The following is a 23,915-nucleotide window of genomic DNA, read 5'->3' as shown; positions in this document are numbered from 1 at the left end:
CCCAAGGCCCGAAAGGGACGTCGCGACCTCCTCTGCGAGGAGCCGACACCGGGTTTCCTTCCAGAGAGAGCAGCCTACAAGGAGCCGATCCCGGCAGAGGTCCCGCAGTGCTCAGCACCAAAGACGGTGGGAGCAGCAAAGGCAGAGGAACAGTAGTGGTGAGGGGCGAGCTCTGAGGCACGCGAGGCACGTCCAAGCTTCCTCTAGGAGAAGCAGGGGCCACCGGAGAGGACCTGGGACGTCCTTCAGGGACGAGCAGCCTACAAGGAGCCCATCCAGGCGCAGCTCTCTCACACAGGCGGAGCAGCAAAGCAGGAGGGATCCTGAAGCCAGGCGAGCTCTGAGCCCTGAACACCAAGTCCCAGCTCAGCCCAGGGGAAGGCAGCGCCCTCAGAGGAGAAGCCCCATTTCCTCCAGGGAACGGCAGGCAGCAAGGAGCCGATCCCGGCAGAGGTCCCGCGGCCCCGCCAGGCGCAGAGCACCGTAGCACATCCGATCAAGGAGGGTGCTATGCTACTCGTGCCCTGCTGCTAAGTGTCAGAAATGGTCCTCTTTCCCGCCCAAACTGCTCCTGTATCCCACTGTCAAAATAACACCATATCATATATCATCTATCGTATCGTTATTATCGTTATTATCGTTATATCACGTATCGTAACGTATGGCCTGGCTCTGAGCATCTGTTCTCCCCTAAAGAAGCCTCCTGGAAATCTAGCGGGACCCTTGCAAGCAAGGCCCTTGGATCTTTTGGAGGTAAGTGACGAGAAACTTGCCTGAGCAAACTGACAGCCCCTGGTAACCACAGGGATAGCCTCAGCTCTGCTATTCCCAAAGGGTGTTAGTGAGGATGCCTTGTGGTGCAGAAAAGTGGGTGGCACCTGGTGGCAACTCACCCAGCCAGGACGGGTGGCCCTGGCTCCATGCTGGACTCTCTGACTCCTTCCCTGCTGCCAAATCCATCCCTTTGTTGAATAAAAGCCAGGAGAGGTCCAGCAAATGCAGCTTCTCCTCCACCCAGTCCCCCAGCCCCACCACCCTGGAGTGAGATGTGGCTACAGAGATGCGGGAAACCTTTCCTCAGCAGAGAGCAGAGAGCAGAGAGCAGAGGGCACAGCCCTGCTGCCAGCACCAGCTGGGGCTCCCCAGGGCCTGGATGGGGCACAGGGCAACTTCCCAGAGCTGCTAACTGGGCCAGAGCTTTCTCCTGTGGTCTACGGGGTGTTTTGCAATGACTGCTCAGAGCCAAGTCTGGCACCTCACTGTGTGCACTGTCCAAGACATGTCATTCACAGAGGATGTCCTTGTCATTATCTTAGCTCATCAGTCCATACTCTTCCCAAAACTTCTTAAAGGCTGGGCATGGTCTTTAATGGCTTCTTTTAGATCAAAAAGATCCATGGAGAACCTGAGCCCTGCCAGACTCTTCTGAAGGGACCGTTTGCTGTGAAGTGCCTCAGAGCTGAAGGCAGTGTCAGTGGACACTGAAGTAATCAGCTCCTGTTGGAGATTCTGAATACAAAACTATTTCTCACGCTACCCTGCTGCTGCTGCTGTCATGCAGGCTGCCCCTCCAGAGCACCCCTGACCCAGCTCCTCCCTCTCCACCCTGGCAACTCCTGACAGAGGGAGGTGTCCTGGTGCCCTTCACAGCCCCCTCCCATCCCTCGCTTGGACTCCTGAAGCACCTGAAGACCCATGAGCTGTTTGTAAACTCTCAGCCAGCTTCCTCTCCAGTAAGCACCATCTCTATTACTGGGCCTCCTATGGGGCCTCAGCAGCTCCATGGGAGCCTCCAGGCTCTCTCTCCAGGCCTGAGACGATCCTCCCAGCACCATGCTGGGCCACCCCAGAGCAGCCCAGCTCCTTTGTGGACACTTGAGGTCTTCCTCATGCTCAGAGGAGGGGAAGGGATGCTTCACCCTCTGCCTAAGAGATGGTGCCATCCCCCTCTGCTTTGCCCATATGGGGAAACCCCAGAGCTGGGGATGCTTTGCCCACAGGAGCAGCAGCAGTGCCACAGAGCCTCTGGCTACCGTGTGCAGGAGGCTTCAGGATGGACTGAGGGAAAGCAGCCACGGTGCTGCAAAAAGAGGCCTTTCCAGCAGAGCCTCTGGTTACTCACCCCATATACCCGAATCTCTTCATGCCAGCCCCACAGAAGGACAAAGCTTTGTCACCAAGAGTAAACGGCATCATGGTTGTGACCATCACCTGCAGCTTTATTCAGGGGCTCCTCTGAGCACCACATCCGACCTCCATCATCCATCATCCTCAGAACAGCCACTCCATCACCTCAGCCTGTGTGGCCATGGGGGGCTCTGAGGACCAGGATACCACAACGGGGACATATTCATGACACAAATGCCCCATAACACAAGACTCAAATTACCGAGGCGATTACCCCCTTCTCTTGGCAGTGTGGGAGCCTGTCCCAAAGCCTTCAATGTCCTCCTCCAGCCCAGAGATGGGAGTCCCAGAGACACTGCTCCCCTCAGAGCCAGCTGAGGCAAAGACAGTGTCACAGGAGAAGTTGTTCTGAGACCTGCTGTGAGGTGACATGTCACCATCTCACATCCTCACCTGCTGCCCTGGTGAGAGGGGCCCAAAGCAGGCTGAGAGGAGGGGGAAGGACACATGGCAGTCATGCTGTGATGATGGGTGGCTGAAGGAGCCCTCAGAGCCACCACCACTGCTGCAGCCACTGCAGACCCACAGCCTCGCCTGCCACTGGCTCCCAGAGGGCAGCAAAAGAACTCGCATCAGCTCCAAGGTGAGGCTGAACCTGCCAGCCCCTCCGCTGCCCATGGGTTGTCTGCAGAGCAATCCACAGAGTGACAGAGTGGCAGGGGCTCGAAGGGACCTCTGGAGAGCATCGAGTTCAAACCCCCAGCCAGCACAGGGTCTGCTAGAGCAGATTTGTAGCAAAAGGTATCCTCCACCTTTTGCCTAGGCCTGCGGTCTCCAAAAGCTTTGTGATGTCACCAGAGAGCCAGGGTAACCCCTGGTGACACCAACCCTTTTAGAACGTGGGGCAGGCCTGGAGGGCCACAGTGCTGTCGTCCCCCGTTGGAGACAGACGTCTGCAGGCAGGGAGACGGAGCCCCGTACCCCAGGCTGCCTCCTCAAAGTACAGAGAGGATTTGCCAAGGGCATACCCACAGGGCTCAGGAAACTGGTCCTGATTTGCTGTGCCCCCAGGCTTGGACTGCTTCTCCTGAGAGGTCAGGAACTCTGAATTCCTGCCTCCACAGAGAAGCCAGTCACCATCCTGCCCTTGGAGCAGGAACACGCCAGGACACCCTGCTGTCACTTCCACTGCCACGCCGCGCTCTCTGGCGTTCTGTGGCAGGACAAGCAGAGCCCCGACGCGGAGTGGGAAGCTCCTCGCTGCTTGACTTCCACAGCTTGGCTGCTTCCCGCAGGCTGCATCTCCAGGCAAGGTCACATCTCCAGAGCTTTGCAGATCTGCTCAAGATGGACATGCCAGAGAGCGGCAACTCTTCCCCTGCTCCCAGCACCAACCGGGAGGCCCAGGCTGAGGAGCCAATCTGCCCGATCTGCTGGGGCATCATCACCGACGAAGCCTCCGTGAGCAGGTGCAGGCACACTTTCTGTTTTTCTTGTATACTGGACTGGTCCCGCATAAGAGCTGTGTGCCCCATCTGCCAGGGCCCTCTCTTCTTCTTGGATCGCAAGGTGGGAAACAACGACTACGAGCGGTACCGCATGGTGCAGTACAGCAGCTCAGCCATACAAGCTGAAGTAGAGGGAGATCGGCACCGCTTTGCAGAAGGGATGCAGCAGCACCCTTCCTCAGGCATCCAGCACCACGCTTCCTCCAGCGCTGCTCATGGCGGTAGCGAGGCCGGAGCCCTAGAGAGGAGCTGGCTCCCGAGCCAGGACCTCACTTGGCATAGTATGTGGCAAGGCCGCCGCTACGACCCCTCCAGCAGCAGCAGCAGCAGCAGCCATCAGGAGCAGAGGGCTCAGGAAGCCACTCGGGACCAGGCCCCAGCCCCAAGGCCCGAAAGGGACGTCGCGACCTCCTCTGCGAGGAGCCGACACCGGGTTTCCTTCCAGAGAGAGCAGCCTACAAGGAGCCGATCCCGGCAGAGGTCCCGCAGTGCTCAGCACCAAAGACGGTGGGAGCAGCAAAGGCAGAGGAACAGTAGTGGTGAGGGGCGAGCTCTGAGGCACGCGAGGCACGTCCAAGCTTCCTCTAGGAGAAGCAGGGGCCACCGGAGAGGACCTGGGACGTCCTTCAGGGACGAGCAGCCTACAAGGAGCCCATCCAGGCGCAGCTCTCTCACACAGGCGGAGCAGCAAAGCAGGAGGGATCCTGAAGCCAGGCGAGCTCTGAGCCCTGAACACCAAGTCCCAGCTCAGCCCAGGGGAAGGCAGCGCCCTCAGAGGAGAAGCCCCATTTCCTCCAGGGAACGGCAGGCAGCAAGGAGCCGATCCCGGCAGAGGTCCCGCGGCCCCGCCAGGCGCAGAGCACCGTAGCACATCCGATCAAGGAGGGTGCTATGCTACTCGTGCCCTGCTGCTAGGTGTCAGAAATGGTCCTCTTTCCCGCCCAAACTGCTCCTGTATCCCACTGTCAAAATAACACCATATCATATATCATCTATCGTATCGTTATTATCGTTATTATCGTTATATCACGTATCGTAACGTATGGCCTGGCTCTGAGCATCTGTTCTCCCCTAAAGAAGCCTCCTGGAAATCTAGCGGGACCCTTGCAAGCAAGGCCCTTGGATCTTTTGGAGGTAACTGACGAGAAACTTGCCTGAGCAAACTGACAGCCCCTGGTAACCACAGGGATAGCCTCAGCTCTGCTATTCCCAAAGGGTGTTAGTGAGGATGCCTTGTGGTGCAGAAAAGTGGGTGGCACCTGGTGGCAACTCACCCAGCCAGGACGGGTGGCCCTGGCTCCATGCTGGACTCTCTGACTCCTTCCCTGCTGCCAAATCCATCCCTTTGTTGAATAAAAGCCAGGAGAGGTCCAGCAAATGCAGCTTCTCCTCCACCCAGTCCCCCAGCCCCACCACCCTGGAGTGAGATGTGGCTACAGAGATGCGGGAAACCTTTCCTCAGCAGAGAGCAGAGAGCAGAGAGCAGAGGGCACAGCCCTGCTGCCAGCACCAGCTGGGGCTCCCCAGGGCCTGGATGGGGCACAGGGCAACTTCCCAGAGCTGCTAACTGGGCCAGAGCTTTCTCCTGTGGTCTACGGGGTGTTTTGCAATGACTGCTCAGAGCCAAGTCTGGCACCTCACTGTGTGCACTGTCCAAGACATGTCATTCACAGAGGATGTCCTTGTCATTATCTTAGCTCATCAGTCCATACTCTTCCCAAAACTTCTTAAAGGCTGGGCATGGTCTTTAATGGCTTCTTTTAGATCAAAAAGATCCATGGAGAACCTGAGCCCTGCCAGACTCTTCTGAAGGGACCGTTTGCTGTGAAGTGCCTCAGAGCTGAAGGCAGTGTCAGTGGACACTGAAGTAATCAGCTCCTGTTGGAGATTCTGAATACAAAACTATTTCTCACGCTACCCTGCTGCTGCTGCTGTCATGCAGGCTGCCCCTCCAGAGCACCCCTGACCCAGCTCCTCCCTCTCCACCCTGGCAACTCCTGACAGAGGGAGGTGTCCTGGTGCCCTTCACAGCCCCCTCCCATCCCTCGCTTGGACTCCTGAAGCACCTGAAGACCCATGAGCTGTTTGTAAACTCTCAGCCAGCTTCCTCTCCAGTAAGCACCATCTCTATTACTGGGCCTCCTATGGGGCCTCAGCAGCTCCATGGGAGCCTCCAGGCTCTCTCTCCAGGCCTGAGACGATCCTCCCAGCACCATGCTGGGCCACCCCAGAGCAGCCCAGCTCCTTTGTGGACCCTTGAGGTCTTCCTCATGCTCAGAGGAGGGGAAGGGATGCTTCACCCTCTGCCTAAGAGATGGTGCCATCCCCCTCTGCTTTGCCCATATGGGGAAACCCCAGAGCTGGGGATGCTTTGCCCACAGGAGCAGCAGCAGTGCCACAGAGCCTCTGGCTACCGTGTGCAGGAGGCTTCAGGATGGACTGAGGGAAAGCAGCCACGGTGCTGCAAAAAGAGGCCTTTCCAGCAGAGCCTCTGGTTACTCACCCCATATACCCGAATCTCTTCATGCCAGCCCCACAGAAGGACAAAGCTTTGTCACCAAGAGTAAACGGCATCATGGTTGTGACCATCACCTGCAGCTTTATTCAGGGGCTCCTCTGAGCACCACATCCGACCTCCATCATCCATCATCCTCAGAACAGCCACTCCATCACCTCAGCCTGTGTGGCCATGGGGGGCTCTGAGGACCAGGATACCACAACGGGGACATATTCATGACACAAATGCCCCATAACACAAGACTCAAATTACCGAGGCGATTACCCCCTTCTCTTGGCAGTGTGGGAGCCTGTCCCAAAGCCTTCAATGTCCTCCTCCAGCCCAGAGATGGGAGTCCCAGAGACACTGCTCCCCTCAGAGCCAGCTGAGGCAAAGACAGTGTCACAGGAGAAGTTGTTCTGAGACCTGCTGTGAGGTGACATGTCACCATCTCACATCCTCACCTGCTGCCCTGGTGAGAGGGGCCCAAAGCAGGCTGAGAGGAGGGGGAAGGACACATGGCAGTCATGCTGTGATGATGGGTGGCTGAAGGAGCCCTCAGAGCCACCACCACTGCTGCAGCCACTGCAGACCCACAGCCTCGCCTGCCACTGGCTCCCAGAGGGCAGCAAAAGAACTCACATCAGCTCCAAGGTGAGGCTGAACCTGCCAGCCCCTCCGCTGCCCATGGGTTGTCTGCAGAGCAATCCACAGAGTGACAGAGTGGCAGGGGCTCGAAGGGACCTCTGGAGAGCATCGAGTTCAAACCCCCAGCCAGCACAGGGTCTGCTAGAGCAGATTTGTAGCAAAAGGTATCCTCCACCTTTTGCCTAGGCCTGCGGTCTCCAAAAGCTTTGTGATGTCACCAGAGAGCCAGGGTAACCCCTGGTGACACCAACCCTTTTAGAACGTGGGGCAGGCCTGGAGGGCCACAGTGCTGTCGTCCCCCGTTGGAGACAGACGTCTGCAGGCAGGGAGACGGAGCCCCGTACCCCAGGCTGCCTCCTCAAAGTACAGAGAGGATTTGCCAAGGGCATACCCACAGGGCTCAGGAAACTGGTCCTGATTTGCTGTGCCCCCAGGCTTGGACTGCTTCTCCTGAGAGGTCAGGAACTCTGAATTCCTGCCTCCACAGAGAAGCCAGTCACCATCCTGCCCTTGGAGCAGGAACACGCCAGGACACCCTGCTGTCACTTCCACTGCCACGCCGCGCTCTCTGGCGTTCTGTGGCAGGACAAGCAGAGCCCCGACGCGGAGTGGGAAGCTCCTCGCTGCTTGACTTCCACAGCTTGGCTGCTTCCCGCAGGCTGCATCTCCAGGCAAGGTCACATCTCCAGAGCTTTGCAGATCTGCTCAAGATGGACATGCCAGAGAGCGGCAACTCTTCCCCTGCTCCCAGCACCAACCGGGAGGCCCAGGCTGAGGAGCCAATCTGCCCGATCTGCTGGGGCATCATCACCGACGAAGCCTCCGTGAGCAGGTGCAGGCACACTTTCTGTTTTTCTTGTATACTGGACTGGTCCCGCATAAGAGCTGTGTGCCCCATCTGCCAGGGCCCTCTCTTCTTCTTGGATCGCAAGGTGGGAAACAACGACTACGAGCGGTACCGCATGGTGCAGTACAGCAGCTCAGCCATACAAGCTGAAGTAGAGGGAGATCGGCACCGCTTTGCAGAAGGGATGCAGCAGCACCCTTCCTCAGGCATCCAGCACCACGCTTCCTCCAGCGCTGCTCATGGCGGTAGCGAGGCCGGAGCCCTAGAGAGGAGCTGGCTCCCGAGCCAGGACCTCACTTGGCATAGTATGTGGCAAGGCCGCCGCTACGACCCCTCCAGCAGCAGCAGCAGCAGCAGCCATCAGGAGCAGAGGGCTCAGGAAGCCACTCGGGACCAGGCCCCAGCCCCAAGGCCCGAAAGGGACGTCGCGACCTCCTCTGCGAGGAGCCGACACCGGGTTTCCTTCCAGAGAGAGCAGCCTACAAGGAGCCGATCCCGGCAGAGGTCCCGCAGTGCTCAGCACCAAAGACGGTGGGAGCAGCAAAGGCAGAGGAACAGTAGTGGTGAGGGGCGAGCTCTGAGGCACGCGAGGCACGTCCAAGCTTCCTCTAGGAGAAGCAGGGGCCACCGGAGAGGACCTGGGACGTCCTTCAGGGACGAGCAGCCTACAAGGAGCCCATCCAGGCGCAGCTCTCTCACACAGGCGGAGCAGCAAAGCAGGAGGGATCCTGAAGCCAGGCGAGCTCTGAGCCCTGAACACCAAGTCCCAGCTCAGCCCAGGGGAAGGCAGCGCCCTCAGAGGAGAAGCCCCATTTCCTCCAGGGAACGGCAGGCAGCAAGGAGCCGATCCCGGCAGAGGTCCCGCGGCCCCACCAGGCGCAGAGCACCGTAGCACATCCGATCAAGGAGGGTGCTATGCTACTCGTGCCCTGCTGCTAGGTGTCAGAAATGGTCCTCTTTCCCGCCCAAACTGCTCCTGTATCCCACTGTCAAAATAACACCATATCATATATCATCTATCGTATCGTTATTATCGTTATTATCGTTATATCACGTATCGTAACGTATGGCCTGGCTCTGAGCATCTGTTCTCCCCTAAAGAAGCCTCCTGGAAATCTAGCGGGACCCTTGCAAGCAAGGCCCTTGGATCTTTTGGAGGTAAGTGACGAGAAACTTGCCTGAGCAAACTGACAGCCCCTGGTAACCACAGGGATAGCCTCAGCTCTGCTATTCCCAAAGGGTGTTAGTGAGGATGCCTTGTGGTGCAGAAAAGTGGGTGGCACCTGGTGGCAACTCACCCAGCCAGGACGGGTGGCCCTGGCTCCATGCTGGACTCTCTGACTCCTTCCCTGCTGCCAAATCCATCCCTTTGTTGAATAAAAGCCAGGAGAGGTCCAGCAAATGCAGCTTCTCCTCCACCCAGTCCCCCAGCCCCACCACCCTGGAGTGAGATGTGGCTACAGAGATGCGGGAAACCTTTCCTCAGCAGAGAGCAGAGAGCAGAGAGCAGAGGGCACAGCCCTGCTGCCAGCACCAGCTGGGGCTCCCCAGGGCCTGGATGGGGCACAGGGCAACTTCCCAGAGCTGCTAACTGGGCCAGAGCTTTCTCCTGTGGTCTACGGGGTGTTTTGCAATGACTGCTCAGAGCCAAGTCTGGCACCTCACTGTGTGCACTGTCCAAGACATGTCATTCACAGAGGATGTCCTTGTCATTATCTTAGCTCATCAGTCCATACTCTTCCCAAAACTTCTTAAAGGCTGGGCATGGTCTTTAATGGCTTCTTTTAGATCAAAAAGATCCATGGAGAACCTGAGCCCTGCCAGACTCTTCTGAAGGGACCGTTTGCTGTGAAGTGCCTCAGAGCTGAAGGCAGTGTCAGTGGACACTGAAGTAATCAGCTCCTGTTGGAGATTCTGAATACAAAACTATTTCTCACGCTACCCTGCTGCTGCTGCTGTCATGCAGGCTGCCCCTCCAGAGCACCCCTGACCCAGCTCCTCCCTCTCCACCCTGGCAACTCCTGACAGAGGGAGGTGTCCTGGTGCCCTTCACAGCCCCCTCCCATCCCTCGCTTGGACTCCTGAAGCACCTGAAGACCCATGAGCTGTTTGTAAACTCTCAGCCAGCTTCCTCTCCAGTAAGCACCATCTCTATTACTGGGCCTCCTATGGGGCCTCAGCAGCTCCATGGGAGCCTCCAGGCTCTCTCTCCAGGCCTGAGACGATCCTCCCAGCACCATGCTGGGCCACCCCAGAGCAGCCCAGCTCCTTTGTGGACCCTTGAGGTCTTCCTCATGCTCAGAGGAGGGGAAGGGATGCTTCACCCTCTGCCTAAGAGATGGTGCCATCCCCCTCTGCTTTGCCCATATGGGGAAACCCCAGAGCTGGGGATGCTTTGCCCACAGGAGCAGCAGCAGTGCCACAGAGCCTCTGGCTACCGTGTGCAGGAGGCTTCAGGATGGACTGAGGGAAAGCAGCCACGGTGCTGCAAAAAGAGGCCTTTCCAGCAGAGCCTCTGGTTACTCACCCCATATACCCGAATCTCTTCATGCCAGCCCCACAGAAGGACAAAGCTTTGTCACCAAGAGTAAACGGCATCATGGTTGTGACCATCACCTGCAGCTTTATTCAGGGGCTCCTCTGAGCACCACATCCGACCTCCATCATCCATCATCCTCAGAACAGCCACTCCATCACCTCAGCCTGTGTGGCCATGGGGGGCTCTGAGGACCAGGATACCACAACGGGGACATATTCATGACACAAATGCCCCATAACACAAGACTCAAATTACCGAGGCGATTACCCCCTTCTCTTGGCAGTGTGGGAGCCTGTCCCAAAGCCTTCAATGTCCTCCTCCAGCCCAGAGATGGGAGTCCCAGAGACACTGCTCCCCTCAGAGCCAGCTGAGGCAAAGACAGTGTCACAGGAGAAGTTGTTCTGAGACCTGCTGTGAGGTGACATGTCACCATCTCACATCCTCACCTGCTGCCCTGGTGAGAGGGGCCCAAAGCAGGCTGAGAGGAGGGGGAAGGACACATGGCAGTCATGCTGTGATGATGGGTGGCTGAAGGAGCCCTCAGAGCCACCACCACTGCTGCAGCCACTGCAGACCCACAGCCTCGCCTGCCACTGGCTCCCAGAGGGCAGCAAAAGAACTCACATCAGCTCCAAGGTGAGGCTGAACCTGCCAGCCCCTCCGCTGCCCATGGGTTGTCTGCAGAGCAATCCACAGAGTGACAGAGTGGCAGGGGCTCGAAGGGACCTCTGGAGAGCATCGAGTTCAAACCCCCAGCCAGCACAGGGTCTGCTAGAGCAGATTTGTAGCAAAAGGTATCCTCCACCTTTTGCCTAGGCCTGCGGTCTCCAAAAGCTTTGTGATGTCACCAGAGAGCCAGGGTAACCCCTGGTGACACCAACCCTTTTAGAACGTGGGGCAGGCCTGGAGGGCCACAGTGCTGTCGTCCCCCGTTGGAGACAGACGTCTGCAGGCAGGGAGACGGAGCCCCGTACCCCAGGCTGCCTCCTCAAAGTACAGAGAGGATTTGCCAAGGGCATACCCACAGGGCTCAGGAAACTGGTCCTGATTTGCTGTGCCCCCAGGCTTGGACTGCTTCTCCTGAGAGGTCAGGAACTCTGAATTCCTGCCTCCACAGAGAAGCCAGTCACCATCCTGCCCTTGGAGCAGGAACACGCCAGGACACCCTGCTGTCACTTCCACTGCCACGCCGCGCTCTCTGGCGTTCTGTGGCAGGACAAGCAGAGCCCCGACGCGGAGTGGGAAGCTCCTCGCTGCTTGACTTCCACAGCTTGGCTGCTTCCCGCAGGCTGCATCTCCAGGCAAGGTCGCATCTCCAGAGCTTTGCAGATCTGCTCAAGATGGACATGCCAGAGAGCGGCAACTCTTCCCCTGCTCCCAGCACCAACCGGGAGGCCCAGGCTGAGGAGCCAATCTGCCCGATCTGCTGGGGCATCATCACCGACGAAGCCTCCGTGAGCAGGTGCAGGCACACTTTCTGTTTTTCTTGTATACTGGACTGGTCCCGCATAAGAGCTGTGTGCCCCATCTGCCAGGGCCCTCTCTTCTTCTTGGATCGCAAGGTGGGAAACAACGACTACGAGCGGTACCGCATGGTGCAGTACAGCAGCTCAGCCATACAAGCTGAAGTAGAGGGAGATCGGCACCGCTTTGCAGAAGGGATGCAGCAGCACCCTTCCTCAGGCATCCAGCACCACGCTTCCTCCAGCGCTGCTCATGGCGGTAGCGAGGCCGGAGCCCTAGAGAGGAGCTGGCTCCCGAGCCAGGACCTCACTTGGCATAGTATGTGGCAAGGCCGCCGCTACGACCCCTCCAGCAGCAGCAGCAGCAGCAGCCATCAGGAGCAGAGGGCTCAGGAAGCCACTCGGGACCAGGCCCCAGCCCCAAGGCCCGAAAGGGACGTCGCGACCTCCTCTGCGAGGAGCCGACACCGGGTTTCCTTCCAGAGAGAGCAGCCTACAAGGAGCCGATCCCGGCAGAGGTCCCGCAGTGCTCAGCACCAAAGACGGTGGGAGCAGCAAAGGCAGAGGAACAGTAGTGGTGAGGGGCGAGCTCTGAGGCACGCGAGGCACGTCCAAGCTTCCTCTAGGAGAAGCAGGGGCCACCGGAGAGGACCTGGGACGTCCTTCAGGGACGAGCAGCCTACAAGGAGCCCATCCAGGCGCAGCTCTCTCACACAGGCGGAGCAGCAAAGCAGGAGGGATCCTGAAGCCAGGCGAGCTCTGAGCCCTGAACACCAAGTCCCAGCTCAGCCCAGGGGAAGGCAGCGCCCTCAGAGGAGAAGCCCCATTTCCTCCAGGGAACGGCAGGCAGCAAGGAGCCGATCCCGGCAGAGGTCCCGCGGCCCCGCCAGGCGCAGAGCACCGTAGCACATCCGATCAAGGAGGGTGCTATGCTACTCGTGCCCTGCTGCTAGGTGTCAGAAATGGTCCTCTTTCCCGCCCAAACTGCTCCTGTATCCCACTGTCAAAATAACACCATATCATATATCATCTATCGTATCGTTATTATCGTTATTATCGTTATATCACGTATCGTAACGTATGGCCTGGCTCTGAGCATCTGTTCTCCCCTAAAGAAGCCTCCTGGAAATCTAGCGGGACCCTTGCAAGCAAGGCCCTTGGATCTTTTGGAGGTAACTGACGAGAAACTTGCCTGAGCAAACTGACAGCCCCTGGTAACCACAGGGATAGCCTCAGCTCTGCTATTCCCAAAGGGTGTTAGTGAGGATGCCTTGTGGTGCAGAAAAGTGGGTGGCACCTGGTGGCAACTCACCCAGCCAGGACGGGTGGCCCTGGCTCCATGCTGGACTCTCTGACTCCTTCCCTGCTGCCAAATCCATCCCTTTGTTGAATAAAAGCCAGGAGAGGTCCAGCAAATGCAGCTTCTCCTCCACCCAGTCCCCCAGCCCCACCACCCTGGAGTGAGATGTGGCTACAGAGATGCGGGAAACCTTTCCTCAGCAGAGAGCAGAGAGCAGAGAGCAGAGGGCACAGCCCTGCTGCCAGCACCAGCTGGGGCTCCCCAGGGCCTGGATGGGGCACAGGGCAACTTCCCAGAGCTGCTAACTGGGCCAGAGCTTTCTCCTGTGGTCTACGGGGTGTTTTGCAATGACTGCTCAGAGCCAAGTCTGGCACCTCACTGTGTGCACTGTCCAAGACATGTCATTCACAGAGGATGTCCTTGTCATTATCTTAGCTCATCAGTCCATACTCTTCCCAAAACTTCTTAAAGGCTGGGCATGGTCTTTAATGGCTTCTTTTAGATCAAAAAGATCCATGGAGAACCTGAGCCCTGCCAGACTCTTCTGAAGGGACCGTTTGCTGTGAAGTGCCTCAGAGCTGAAGGCAGTGTCAGTGGACACTGAAGTAATCAGCTCCTGTTGGAGATTCTGAATACAAAACTATTTCTCACGCTACCCTGCTGCTGCTGCTGTCATGCAGGCTGCCCCTCCAGAGCACCCCTGACCCAGCTCCTCCCTCTCCACCCTGGCAACTCCTGACAGAGGGAGGTGTCCTGGTGCCCTTCACAGCCCCCTCCCATCCCTCGCTTGGACTCCTGAAGCACCTGAAGACCCATGAGCTGTTTGTAAACTCTCAGCCAGCTTCCTCTCCAGTAAGCACCATCTCTATTACTGGGCCTCCTATGGGGCCTCAGCAGCTCCATGGGAGCCTCCAGGCTCTCTCTCCAGGCCTGAGACGATCCTCCCAGCACCATGCTGGGCCACCCCAGAGCAGCCCAGCTCCTTTGTGGACCCTTGAGGTCTTCCTCATGCTCAGAGGAGGGGAAGGGATGCTTCACCCTCTGCCTAAGAGATGGTGCCATCCCCCTCTGCTTTGCCCATATGGGGAAACCCCAGAGCTGGGGATGCTTTGCCCACAGGAGCAGCAGCAGTGCCACAGAGCCTCTGGCTACCGTGTGCAGGAGGCTTCAGGATGGACTGAGGGAAAGCAGCCACGGTGCTGCAAAAAGAGGCCTTTCCAGCAGAGCCTCTGGTTACTCACCCCATATACCCGAATCTCTTCATGCCAGCCCCACAGAAGGACAAAGCTTTGTCACCAAGAGTAAACGGCATCATGGTTGTGACCATCACCTGCAGCTTTATTCAGGGGCTCCTCTGAGCACCACATCCGACCTCCATCATCCATCATCCTCAGAACAGCCACTCCATCACCTCAGCCTGTGTGGCCATGGGGGGCTCTGAGGACCAGGATACCACAACGGGGACATATTCATGACACAAATGCCCCATAACACAAGACTCAAATTACCGAGGCGATTACCCCCTTCTCTTGGCAGTGTGGGAGCCTGTCCCAAAGCCTTCAATGTCCTCCTCCAGCCCAGAGATGGGAGTCCCAGAGACACTGCTCCCCTCAGAGCCAGCTGAGGCAAAGACAGTGTCACAGGAGAAGTTGTTCTGAGACCTGCTGTGAGGTGACATGTCACCATCTCACATCCTCACCTGCTGCCCTGGTGAGAGGGGCCCAAAGCAGGCTGAGAGGAGGGGGAAGGACACATGGCAGTCATGCTGTGATGATGGGTGGCTGAAGGAGCCCTCAGAGCCACCACCACTGCTGCAGCCACTGCAGACCCACAGCCTCGCCTGCCACTGGCTCCCAGAGGGCAGCAAAAGAACTCACATCAGCTCCAAGGTGAGGCTGAACCTGCCAGCCCCTCCGCTGCCCATGGGTTGTCTGCAGAGCAATCCACAGAGTGACAGAGTGGTAGGGGCTCGAAGGGACCTCTGGAGAGCATCGAGTTCAAACCCCCAGCCAGCACAGGGTCTGCTAGAGCAGATTTGTAGCAAAAGGTATCCTCCACCTTTTGCCTAGGCCTGCGGTCTCCAAAAGCTTTGTGATGTCACCAGAGAGCCAGGGTAACCCCTGGTGACACCAACCCTTTTAGAACGTGGGGCAGGCCTGGAGGGCCACAGTGCTGTCGTCCCCCGTTGGAGACAGACGTCTGCAGGCAGGGAGACGGAGCCCCGTACCCCAGGCTGCCTCCTCAAAGTACAGAGAGGATTTGCCAAGGGCATACCCACAGGGCTCAGGAAACTGGTCCTGATTTGCTGTGCCCCCAGGCTTGGACTGCTTCTCCTGAGAGGTCAGGAACTCTGAATTCCTGCCTCCACAGAGAAGCCAGTCACCATCCTGCCCTTGGAGCAGGAACACGCCAGGACACCCTGCTGTCACTTCCACTGCCACGCCGCGCTCTCTGGCGTTCTGTGGCAGGACAAGCAGAGCCCCGACGCGGAGTGGGAAGCTCCTCGCTGCTTGACTTCCACAGCTTGGCTGCTTCCCGCAGGCTGCATCTCCAGGCAAGGTCACATCTCCAGAGCTTTGCAGATCTGCTCAAGATGGACATGCCAGAGAGCGGCAACTCTTCCCCTGCTCCCAGCACCAACCGGGAGGCCCAGGCTGAGGAGCCAATCTGCCCGATCTGCTGGGGCATCATCACCGACGAAGCCTCCGTGAGCAGGTGCAGGCACACTTTCTGTTTTTCTTGTATACTGGACTGGTCCCGCATAAGAGCTGTGTGCCCCATCTGCCAGGGCCCTCTCTTCTTCTTGGATCGCAAGGTGGGAAACAACGACTACGAGCGGTACCGCATGGTGCAGTACAGCAGCTCAGCCATACAAGCTGAAGTAGAGGGAGATCGGCACCGCTTTGCAGAAGGGATGCAGCAGCACCCTTCCTCAGGCATCCAGCACCACGCTTCCTCCAGCGCTGCTCATGGCGGTAGCGAGGCCGGAGCCCTAGAGAGGAGCTGGCTCCCGAGCCAGGACCTCACTTGGCATAGTATGTGGCAAGGCCGCCGCTACGACCCCTCCAGCAGCAGCAGCAGCAGCAGCCATCAGGAGCAGAGGGCTCAGGAAGCCACTCGGGACCAGGCCCCAGCCCCAAGGCCCGAAAGGGACGTCGCGACCTCCTCTGCGAGGAGCCGACACCGGGTTTCCTTCCAGAGAGAGCAGCCTACAAGGAGCCGATCCCGGCAGAGGTCCCGCAGTGCTCAGCACCAAAGACGGTGGGAGCAGCAAAGGCAGAGGAACAGTAGTGGTGAGGGGCGAGCTCTGAGGCACGCGAGGCACGTCCAAGCTTCCTCTAGGAGAAGCAGGGGCCACCGGAGAGGACCTGGGACGTCCTTCAGGGACGAGCAGCCTACAAGGAGCCCATCCAGGCGCAGCTCTCTCACACAGGCGGAGCAGCAAAGCAGGAGGGATCCTGAAGCCAGGCGAGCTCTGAGCCCTGAACACCAAGTCCCAGCTCAGCCCAGGGGAAGGCAGCGCCCTCAGAGGAGAAGCCCCATTTCCTCCAGGGAACGGCAGGCAGCAAGGAGCCGATCCCGGCAGAGGTCCCGCGGCCCCGCCAGGCGCAGAGCACCGTAGCACATCCGATCAAGGAGGGTGCTATGCTACTCGTGCCCTGCTGCTAAGTGTCAGAAATGGTCCTCTTTCCCGCCCAAACTGCTCCTGTATCCCACTGTCAAAATAACACCATATCATATATCATCTATCGTATCGTTATTATCGTTATTATCGTTATATCACGTATCGTAACGTATGGCCTGGCTCTGAGCATCTGTTCTCCCCTAAAGAAGCCTCCTGGAAATCTAGCGGGACCCTTGCAAGCAAGGCCCTTGGATCTTTTGGAGGTAACTGACGAGAAACTTGCCTGAGCAAACTGACAGCCCCTGGTAACCACAGGGATAGCCTCAGCTCTGCTATTCCCAAAGGGTGTTAGTGAGGATGCCTTGTGGTGCAGAAAAGTGGGTGGCACCTGGTGGCAACTCACCCAGCCAGGACGGGTGGCCCTGGCTCCATGCTGGACTCTCTGACTCCTTCCCTGCTGCCAAATCCATCCCTTTGTTGAATAAAAGCCAGGAGAGGTCCAGCAAATGCAGCTTCTCCTCCACCCAGTCCCCCAGCCCCACCACCCTGGAGTGAGATGTGGCTACAGAGATGCGGGAAACCTTTCCTCAGCAGAGAGCAGAGAGCAGAGAGCAGAGGGCACAGCCCTGCTGCCAGCACCAGCTGGGGCTCCCCAGGGCCTGGATGGGGCACAGGGCAACTTCCCAGAGCTGCTAACTGGGCCAGAGCTTTCTCCTGTGGTCTACGGGGTGTTTTGCAATGACTGCTCAGAGCCAAGTCTGGCACCTCACTGTGTGCACTGTCCAAGACATGTCATTCACAGAGGATGTCCTTGTCATTATCTTAGCTCAACAGTCCATACTCTTCCCAAAACTTCTTAAAGGCTGGGCATGGTCTTTAATGGCTTCTTTTAGATCAAAAAGATCCATGGAGAACCTGAGCCCTGCCAGACTCTTCTGAAGGGACCGTTTGCTGTGAAGTGCCTCAGAGCTGAAGGCAGTGTCAGTGGACACTGAAGTAATCAGCTCCTGTTGGAGATTCTGAATACAAAACTATTTCTCACGCTACCCTGCTGCTGCTGCTGTCATGCAGGCTGCCCCTCCAGAGCACCCCTGACCCAGCTCCTCCCTCTCCACCCTGGCAACTCCTGACAGAGGGAGGTGTCCTGGTGCCCTTCACAGCCCCCTCCCATCCCTCGCTTGGACTCCTGAAGCACCTGAAGACCCATGAGCTGTTTGTAAACTCTCAGCCAGCTTCCTCTCCAGTAAGCACCATCTCTATTACTGGGCCTCCTATGGGGCCTCAGCAGCTCCATGGGAGCCTCCAGGCTCTCTCTCCAGGCCTGAGACGATCCTCCCAGCACCATGCTGGGCCACCCCAGAGCAGCCCAGCTCCTTTGTGGACCCTTGAGGTCTTCCTCATGCTCAGAGGAGGGGAAGGGATGCTTCACCCTCTGCCTAAGAGATGGTGCCATCCCCCTCTGCTTTGCCCATATGGGGAAACCCCAGAGCTGGGGATGCTTTGCCCACAGGAGCAGCAGCAGTGCCACAGAGCCTCTGGCTACCGTGTGCAGGAGGCTTCAGGATGGACTGAGGGAAAGCAGCCACGGTGCTGCAAAAAGAGGCCTTTCCAGCAGAGCCTCTGGTTACTCACCCCATATACCCGAATCTCTTCATGCCAGCCCCACAGAAGGACAAAGCTTTGTCACCAAGAGTAAACGGCATCATGGTTGTGACCATCACCTGCAGCTTTATTCAGGGGCTCCTCTGAGCACCACATCCGACCTCCATCATCCATCATCCTCAGAACAGCCACTCCATCACCTCAGCCTGTGTGGCCATGGGGGGCTCTGAGGACCAGGATACCACAACGGGGACATATTCATGACACAAATGCCCCATAACACAAGACTCAAATTACCGAGGCAATTACCCCCTTCTCTTGGCAGTGTGGGAGCCTGTCCCAAAGCCTTCAATGTCCTCCTCCAGCCCAGAGATGGGAGTCCCAGAGACACTGCTCCCCTCAGAGCCAGCTGAGGCAAAGACAGTGTCACAGGAGAAGTTGTTCTGAGACCTGCTGTGAGGTGACATGTCACCATCTCACATCCTCACCTGCTGCCCTGGTGAGAGGGGCCCAAAGCAGGCTGAGAGGAGGGGGAAGGACACATGGCAGTCATGCTGTGATGATGGGTGGCTGAAGGAGCCCTCAGAGCCACCACCACTGCTGCAGCCACTGCAGACCCACAGCCTCGCCTGCCACTGGCTCCCAGAGGGCAGCAAAAGAACTCGCATCAGCTCCAAGGTGAGGCTGAACCTGCCAGCCCCTCCGCTGCCCATGGGTTGTCTGCAGAGCAATCCACAGAGTGACAGAGTGGTAGGGGCTCGAAGGGACCTCTGGAGAGCATCGAGTTCAAACCCCCAGCCAGCACAGGGTCTGCTAGAGCAGATTTGTAGCAAAAGGTATCCTCCACCTTTTGCCTAGGCCTGCGGCTCCAAAAGCTTTGTGATGTCACCAGAGAGCCAGGGTAACCCCTGGTGACACCAACCCTTTTAGAACGTGGGGCAGGCCTGGAGGGCCACAGTGCTGTCGTCCCCCGTTGGAGACAGACGTCTGCAGGCAGGGAGACGGAGCCCCGTACCCCAGGCTGCCTCCTCAAAGTACAGAGAGGATTTGCCAAGGGCATACCCACAGGGCTCAGGAAACTGGTCCTGATTTGCTGTGCCCCCAGGCTTGGACTGCTTCTCCTGAGAGGTCAGGAACTCTGAATTCCTGCCTCCACAGAGAAGCCAGTCACCATCCTGCCCTTGGAGCAGGAACACGCCAGGACACCCTGCTGTCACTTCCACTGCCACGCCGCGCTCTCTGGCGTTCTGTGGCAGGACAAGCAGAGCCCCGACGCGGAGTGGGAAGCTCCTCGCTGCTTGACTTCCACAGCTTGGCTGCTTCCCGCAGGCTGCATCTCCAGGCAAGGTCACATCTCCAGAGCTTTGCAGATCTGCTCAAGATGGACATGCCAGAGAGCGGCAACTCTTCCCCTGCTCCCAGCACCAACCGGGAGGCCCAGGCTGAGGAGCCAATCTGCCCGATCTGCTGGGGCATCATCACCGACGAAGCCTCCGTGAGCAGGTGCAGGCACACTTTCTGTTTTTCTTGTATACTGGACTGGTCCCGCATAAGAGCTGTGTGCCCCATCTGCCAGGGCCCTCTCTTCTTCATAGAATCATAGAATCCTAGAGGTTGGAAGGGACCTCGAAAGATCATCTAGTCCAACCCCCCCTGCCAGAGCAGGGCCACCTAGAGTACATCGTATAGGAACGTGTCCAGGTGGGTTTTGAATGTCTCCAGTGAAGGAGACTCCACAACCCCCCTGGGCAGCCTGTTCCAGGGCTCTGTCACCCTTACAGGAAAAAAATTTTTCCGGACATTCAACTTGAACCTCCTGTGCTCCAATTTACACCCATTACCCCTTGTCCTATCACTGGTCACCACTGAGAAAAGCCTAACTCCATCTCCCTGACACTCACCCCTTACATATTTGAAAACATTGATGAGATCACCCCTCAGTCTCCTTTTCTCCAAACTAAAGAGACCCAGCTCCCTCAGCCTTTTCTCATAAGGGAGATGTTCCACTCCCTTAATCATCTTAGTAGCTCTGCGCTGGACTCTTTCAAGCACTTCCCTGTCCTTCTTGAACTGAGGGGCCCAGAACTGGACACAATACTCCAGGTGTGGCCTCACCAATGCAGAATAGAGGGGGAGGAGAACCTCTCTTGACCTACTAACCACACCCTTTCTAATGCACCCCAGGATGCCATTGGCCTTCTTGGCCACAAGGGCACATTGCTGGCTCATGGTCATCTTCTTGTCTACCAGGACCCCCAGGTCTCTTTCACCTACACTGCTCTCCAGCAGGTCAGCCCCCAACCTATACTGGGACATCGTGTTGTTCTTCCCCAAATGCAAAACTCTACACTTCCCCTTGTTGAATTTCATCATGTTTCTCCCTGCCCAACTCTCCAGCCTGTCTAAGTCTCTCTGAATGGCTGCACAGCCTTCTGGTGTGTCAGCCACTCCTCCCAGCTTAGTGTCATCAGCAAACTTGCTGAGGGTACATTCTATACCCTCATCCAAGTCGTTGATGAAGATATTGAACAACACCGGTCCCAGTACCGACCCCTGAGGGACTCCACTGGCCACACACCTCCAACCAGATTCCGCCCCATTGACTACAACTCTCTGACTCCTTCCTTTCAACCAGTTCCTGATCCACCTCACTACCTGATCACCAAACCCGTACTTGATCAACTTATCTACAAGGATGCTGTGAGAGACGGTGTCAAATGCTTTACTGAAATCAAGATAAACCACATCTACTGCTCTTCCATCATCTATTCACCTAGTAATTTCCTCATAGAAGGCTATGAGGTTAGTCAAACATGATTTACCCTTGATAAAACCATGCTGACTGCTCTTGATGACCCCCATGTCCTTGATATGCCTGGAGATAGTGACAAGAACAAGTTGTTCCATCACCTTTCCAGGGATGGAGGTGAGGCTGACCGGTCTATAGTTACCCGGGTCCTCCTTCTTGCCCTTCTTGTAGACTGGAGTGACATTTGCTATCCTCCAGTCCTCAGGCACCTCTCCTGTTACCCATGATTTACTGAAGATGATGGAGAGTGGCCTAGCAATGACCTCCGCCAGCTCCCTCAGCACCCTTGGATGCATTCCATCTGGACCCATCGACTTATGGATGTCCAGATTACTCAGCTGATCCCTAACCCAATCCTCATCTACTATGTCAAACTCCTCATCTATCTTGACTGCTTCTGGGGCTAAATGAATCTGGGGCTCATGCGGAAACCCTGCAGGAGTAAAGACAGAGGCAAAGAAGGTGTTCAGCACCTCTGCCTTCTTTATATCCTCTGTCACCAGGGCTCCCAGCTCATTCCTTAGTGGGCCAATATTGCCTCTAGTGTTAGTTTTGCTAGCTATGTATTTGAAAAAGCCCTTTCTATTATCCTTAACCTGACTTGCAAGGTTAAGTTCCAAGGAGGCCTTAGCTTTCCTAATTGCCTCCTTACATCCTCTGACAACAGTCCTATATTCCTCCCAAGTGACCAGCCCCCCCTTCCATGATCTGTAGATTTTCCTTTTCCACTTAAGTTTTCCCAGCAGTTCCTTTTTTAACCATGCTGGTCTCCTAGCTCCCTTACTAGATTTCCTAACCATAGGGACGCTCTGATCCTGTGCTTGCAAATAGTGGTCCTTGAATATTGACCAGCTATCTTGAGCCCCTTTATCTTTTAACACCCTGTCCCATGGGATTTCTCTTAACAGTTGATTGAGGAGGCCAAAGTTTGCCCTGTGGAAGTCCAGGGTTTTGGTCCTACTGGGTATTCTGTTCCTTCCACACAGGATCCTGAACTCTACCATCTCATGATCACTGCAGCCAAGGCTGCCATTGACCACCACTGCTTCAACAAGGCCCTCCTTGTTGGTTAGTACAAGATCCAGCAGTGCTCCTCTTCTAGTCGGCTTGTCCACCATTTGCATTAAGAAGTTATCATCAATGCACTGGAGGAACCTCCTAGACTGTGAAAGGCTGGCTGTGTGAGTCAACCAGCAGATATCGGGGTAGTTAAAATCTCCCATGAGGACTAGGGACTGAAGTTGTGAGGCTGCTTTCAGCTGCCTGTAGAAGGCCTCATCAACCTCCTCGCCTTGATCAGGAGGTCTGTAGTAGACCCCCACAACTGTATCACCCACACCAGCCTGCCCCTTAATTCTTACCCACAGACTTTCAACTTGCCCCTCATCAGCCCCTGCACAAAACTCAACACATTCTAGTTGCTCTCTCACATAAAGAGCAACTCCACCACCTCGCTTCCCCGCCCTATCTTTCCGAAAAAGCACATAACCATCCATGGCCACATTCCAGTCATGTGACCTATCCCACCATGTCTCTGCTATTGCTACCAGATCATAACCCTTAGCCCGTACACTGACCTCTAACTCTTCTTGCTTATTCCCCATGCTGCGTGCATTAGTATACAGACATTTCAGGAAACAAACAGAGCACACTGGTGGGACTAAATCCTCCCTAGACCACCTGCCTTCGGGCCCCGGTTCGTTCTTCTTGTGTTTGTCCCTAACAGACCCAGTTTTCTCCCCTTCCCCCTTCACATCTAGTTTAAAGCTCTCTCAATGAGCCCTGCTAAGTCCTGCCCCAAAAGCCTCTTCCCCCTCTGGGACAGGTGCATCCCACCTGCCACCACCAGGCCAGGTGCCTCATATAGCATCCCACGATCAAAAAAACCAAAACCCTGTCGTTGGCACCAGTCTCTTAGCCATTCGTTGACCTGTAAACTCTTCCTATATACCTCCCCACCCATTCTTACAGGAGGGATGGAGGCAAACACTACTTGTGCTCCAGACCCCCTAACTAGCCGTCCCAGGGCCCTGAAGTCACTCTTCATTGCCCTTACATTTCTTGTGATAATTTCATCACTGCCAACCTGAAAAATCAGCAGTGGATAGTAATTAGAGGAACCCACAAGATTAGGGAGTTTCCTTTTAACATCTCTAATCCGAGCCCCAGGGAGGCAACAGACCTCCCTGTGGGATGGGTCCGGTCGACAGATGGGCCCTTCTGTCGTCCTCAGAAGGGAGTCACCCACCACAACTACTCTCCTTTCCTTCTTGATTGAATAAGTCCTAAGGACACAGGGTGACTGACGAGTCCTAGGTGGTTCACTAGGTAAGTCTACCTCTGTAACTACATTTTCCTGTCCCTGAATTTCCAAGGCCTCATACCTATTCTTCAAGGGCAATTGGGAGGGTGGAGGGGGTTGGGAGGATTTTTTCGTGCCCTTCCGAGGCCGGACCTCCTTCCATTCATTCATATCTCTTAAGTCCTCTCCTTCTGTCTGGTGACAGGAGGGGGGGGGGAATCCATCACTTCCTCACCCTCTCCCATCTGCCCCTGCCTCAGGGTGTGATTCCACCAGTCTATTTCCCTCTCACATTCTCTAATGGTTCTCAGTCTCTCCACCTCCTCTGTCAGTTTAACCACCTGCCTGAGGAGATCATTTACTTGCTCACACCGCACACATGCAGTGTCACTGGTTCCCTTTGATACCAGTGCCAGGCACAGGCATTCACTGCAGCCAGAGACCTGCACTGCTGCATGCCTGCTTGGGAGCTCCGTCTGAGTCCCCACATTCTTTTTCACCATGGTTTTTGGCCGCGTTGTGACCATGATGTACCTAGCTACTAGTTGCTCCCTGCCTGCCCTCGCGCCTGTCCTCTGGAAGCCAGCTGCCGCTCTCTGCTCTGCCCTGCCGCGTGCTCAGAGGACGCTGCCAAATGGCCGCTTTTTA

At 56.7% G+C, this 23,915-nt stretch overlaps 1 protein-coding gene across 1 annotated transcript; it reads left to right on the top strand.

Moving 5' to 3' along the window:
• The first annotated feature begins 10,235 nt into the window (after positions 1-10,235).
• On the top strand, positions 10,236-12,657 carry LOC139803458 (serine/arginine repetitive matrix protein 5-like). Its single transcript, XM_071759637.1, has one exon. It carries the CDS (start codon positions 11,507-11,509, stop codon positions 12,533-12,535), a length of 1,029 nt encoding a protein of 342 aa, XP_071615738.1. The 5' UTR covers positions 10,236-11,506; the 3' UTR covers positions 12,536-12,657.
• The last annotated feature ends 11,258 nt before the right edge of the window (positions 12,658-23,915 follow it).

This window comes from Heliangelus exortis, chromosome 16 (genome assembly GCF_036169615.1).
Source record: "Heliangelus exortis chromosome 16, bHelExo1.hap1, whole genome shotgun sequence".
Taxonomy (NCBI): domain Eukaryota; kingdom Metazoa; phylum Chordata; class Aves; order Apodiformes; family Trochilidae; genus Heliangelus; species Heliangelus exortis.
This window is presented reverse-complemented; position numbering and strand designations above follow the sequence as displayed.

Bases quoted from the DNA above. Each gene is read 5' to 3' on its own strand.
- LOC139803458 (XM_071759637.1), top strand. From the start codon at position 11,507: ATGGACATGCCAGAGAGCGGCAACTCTTCCCCTGCTCCCAGCACCAAC.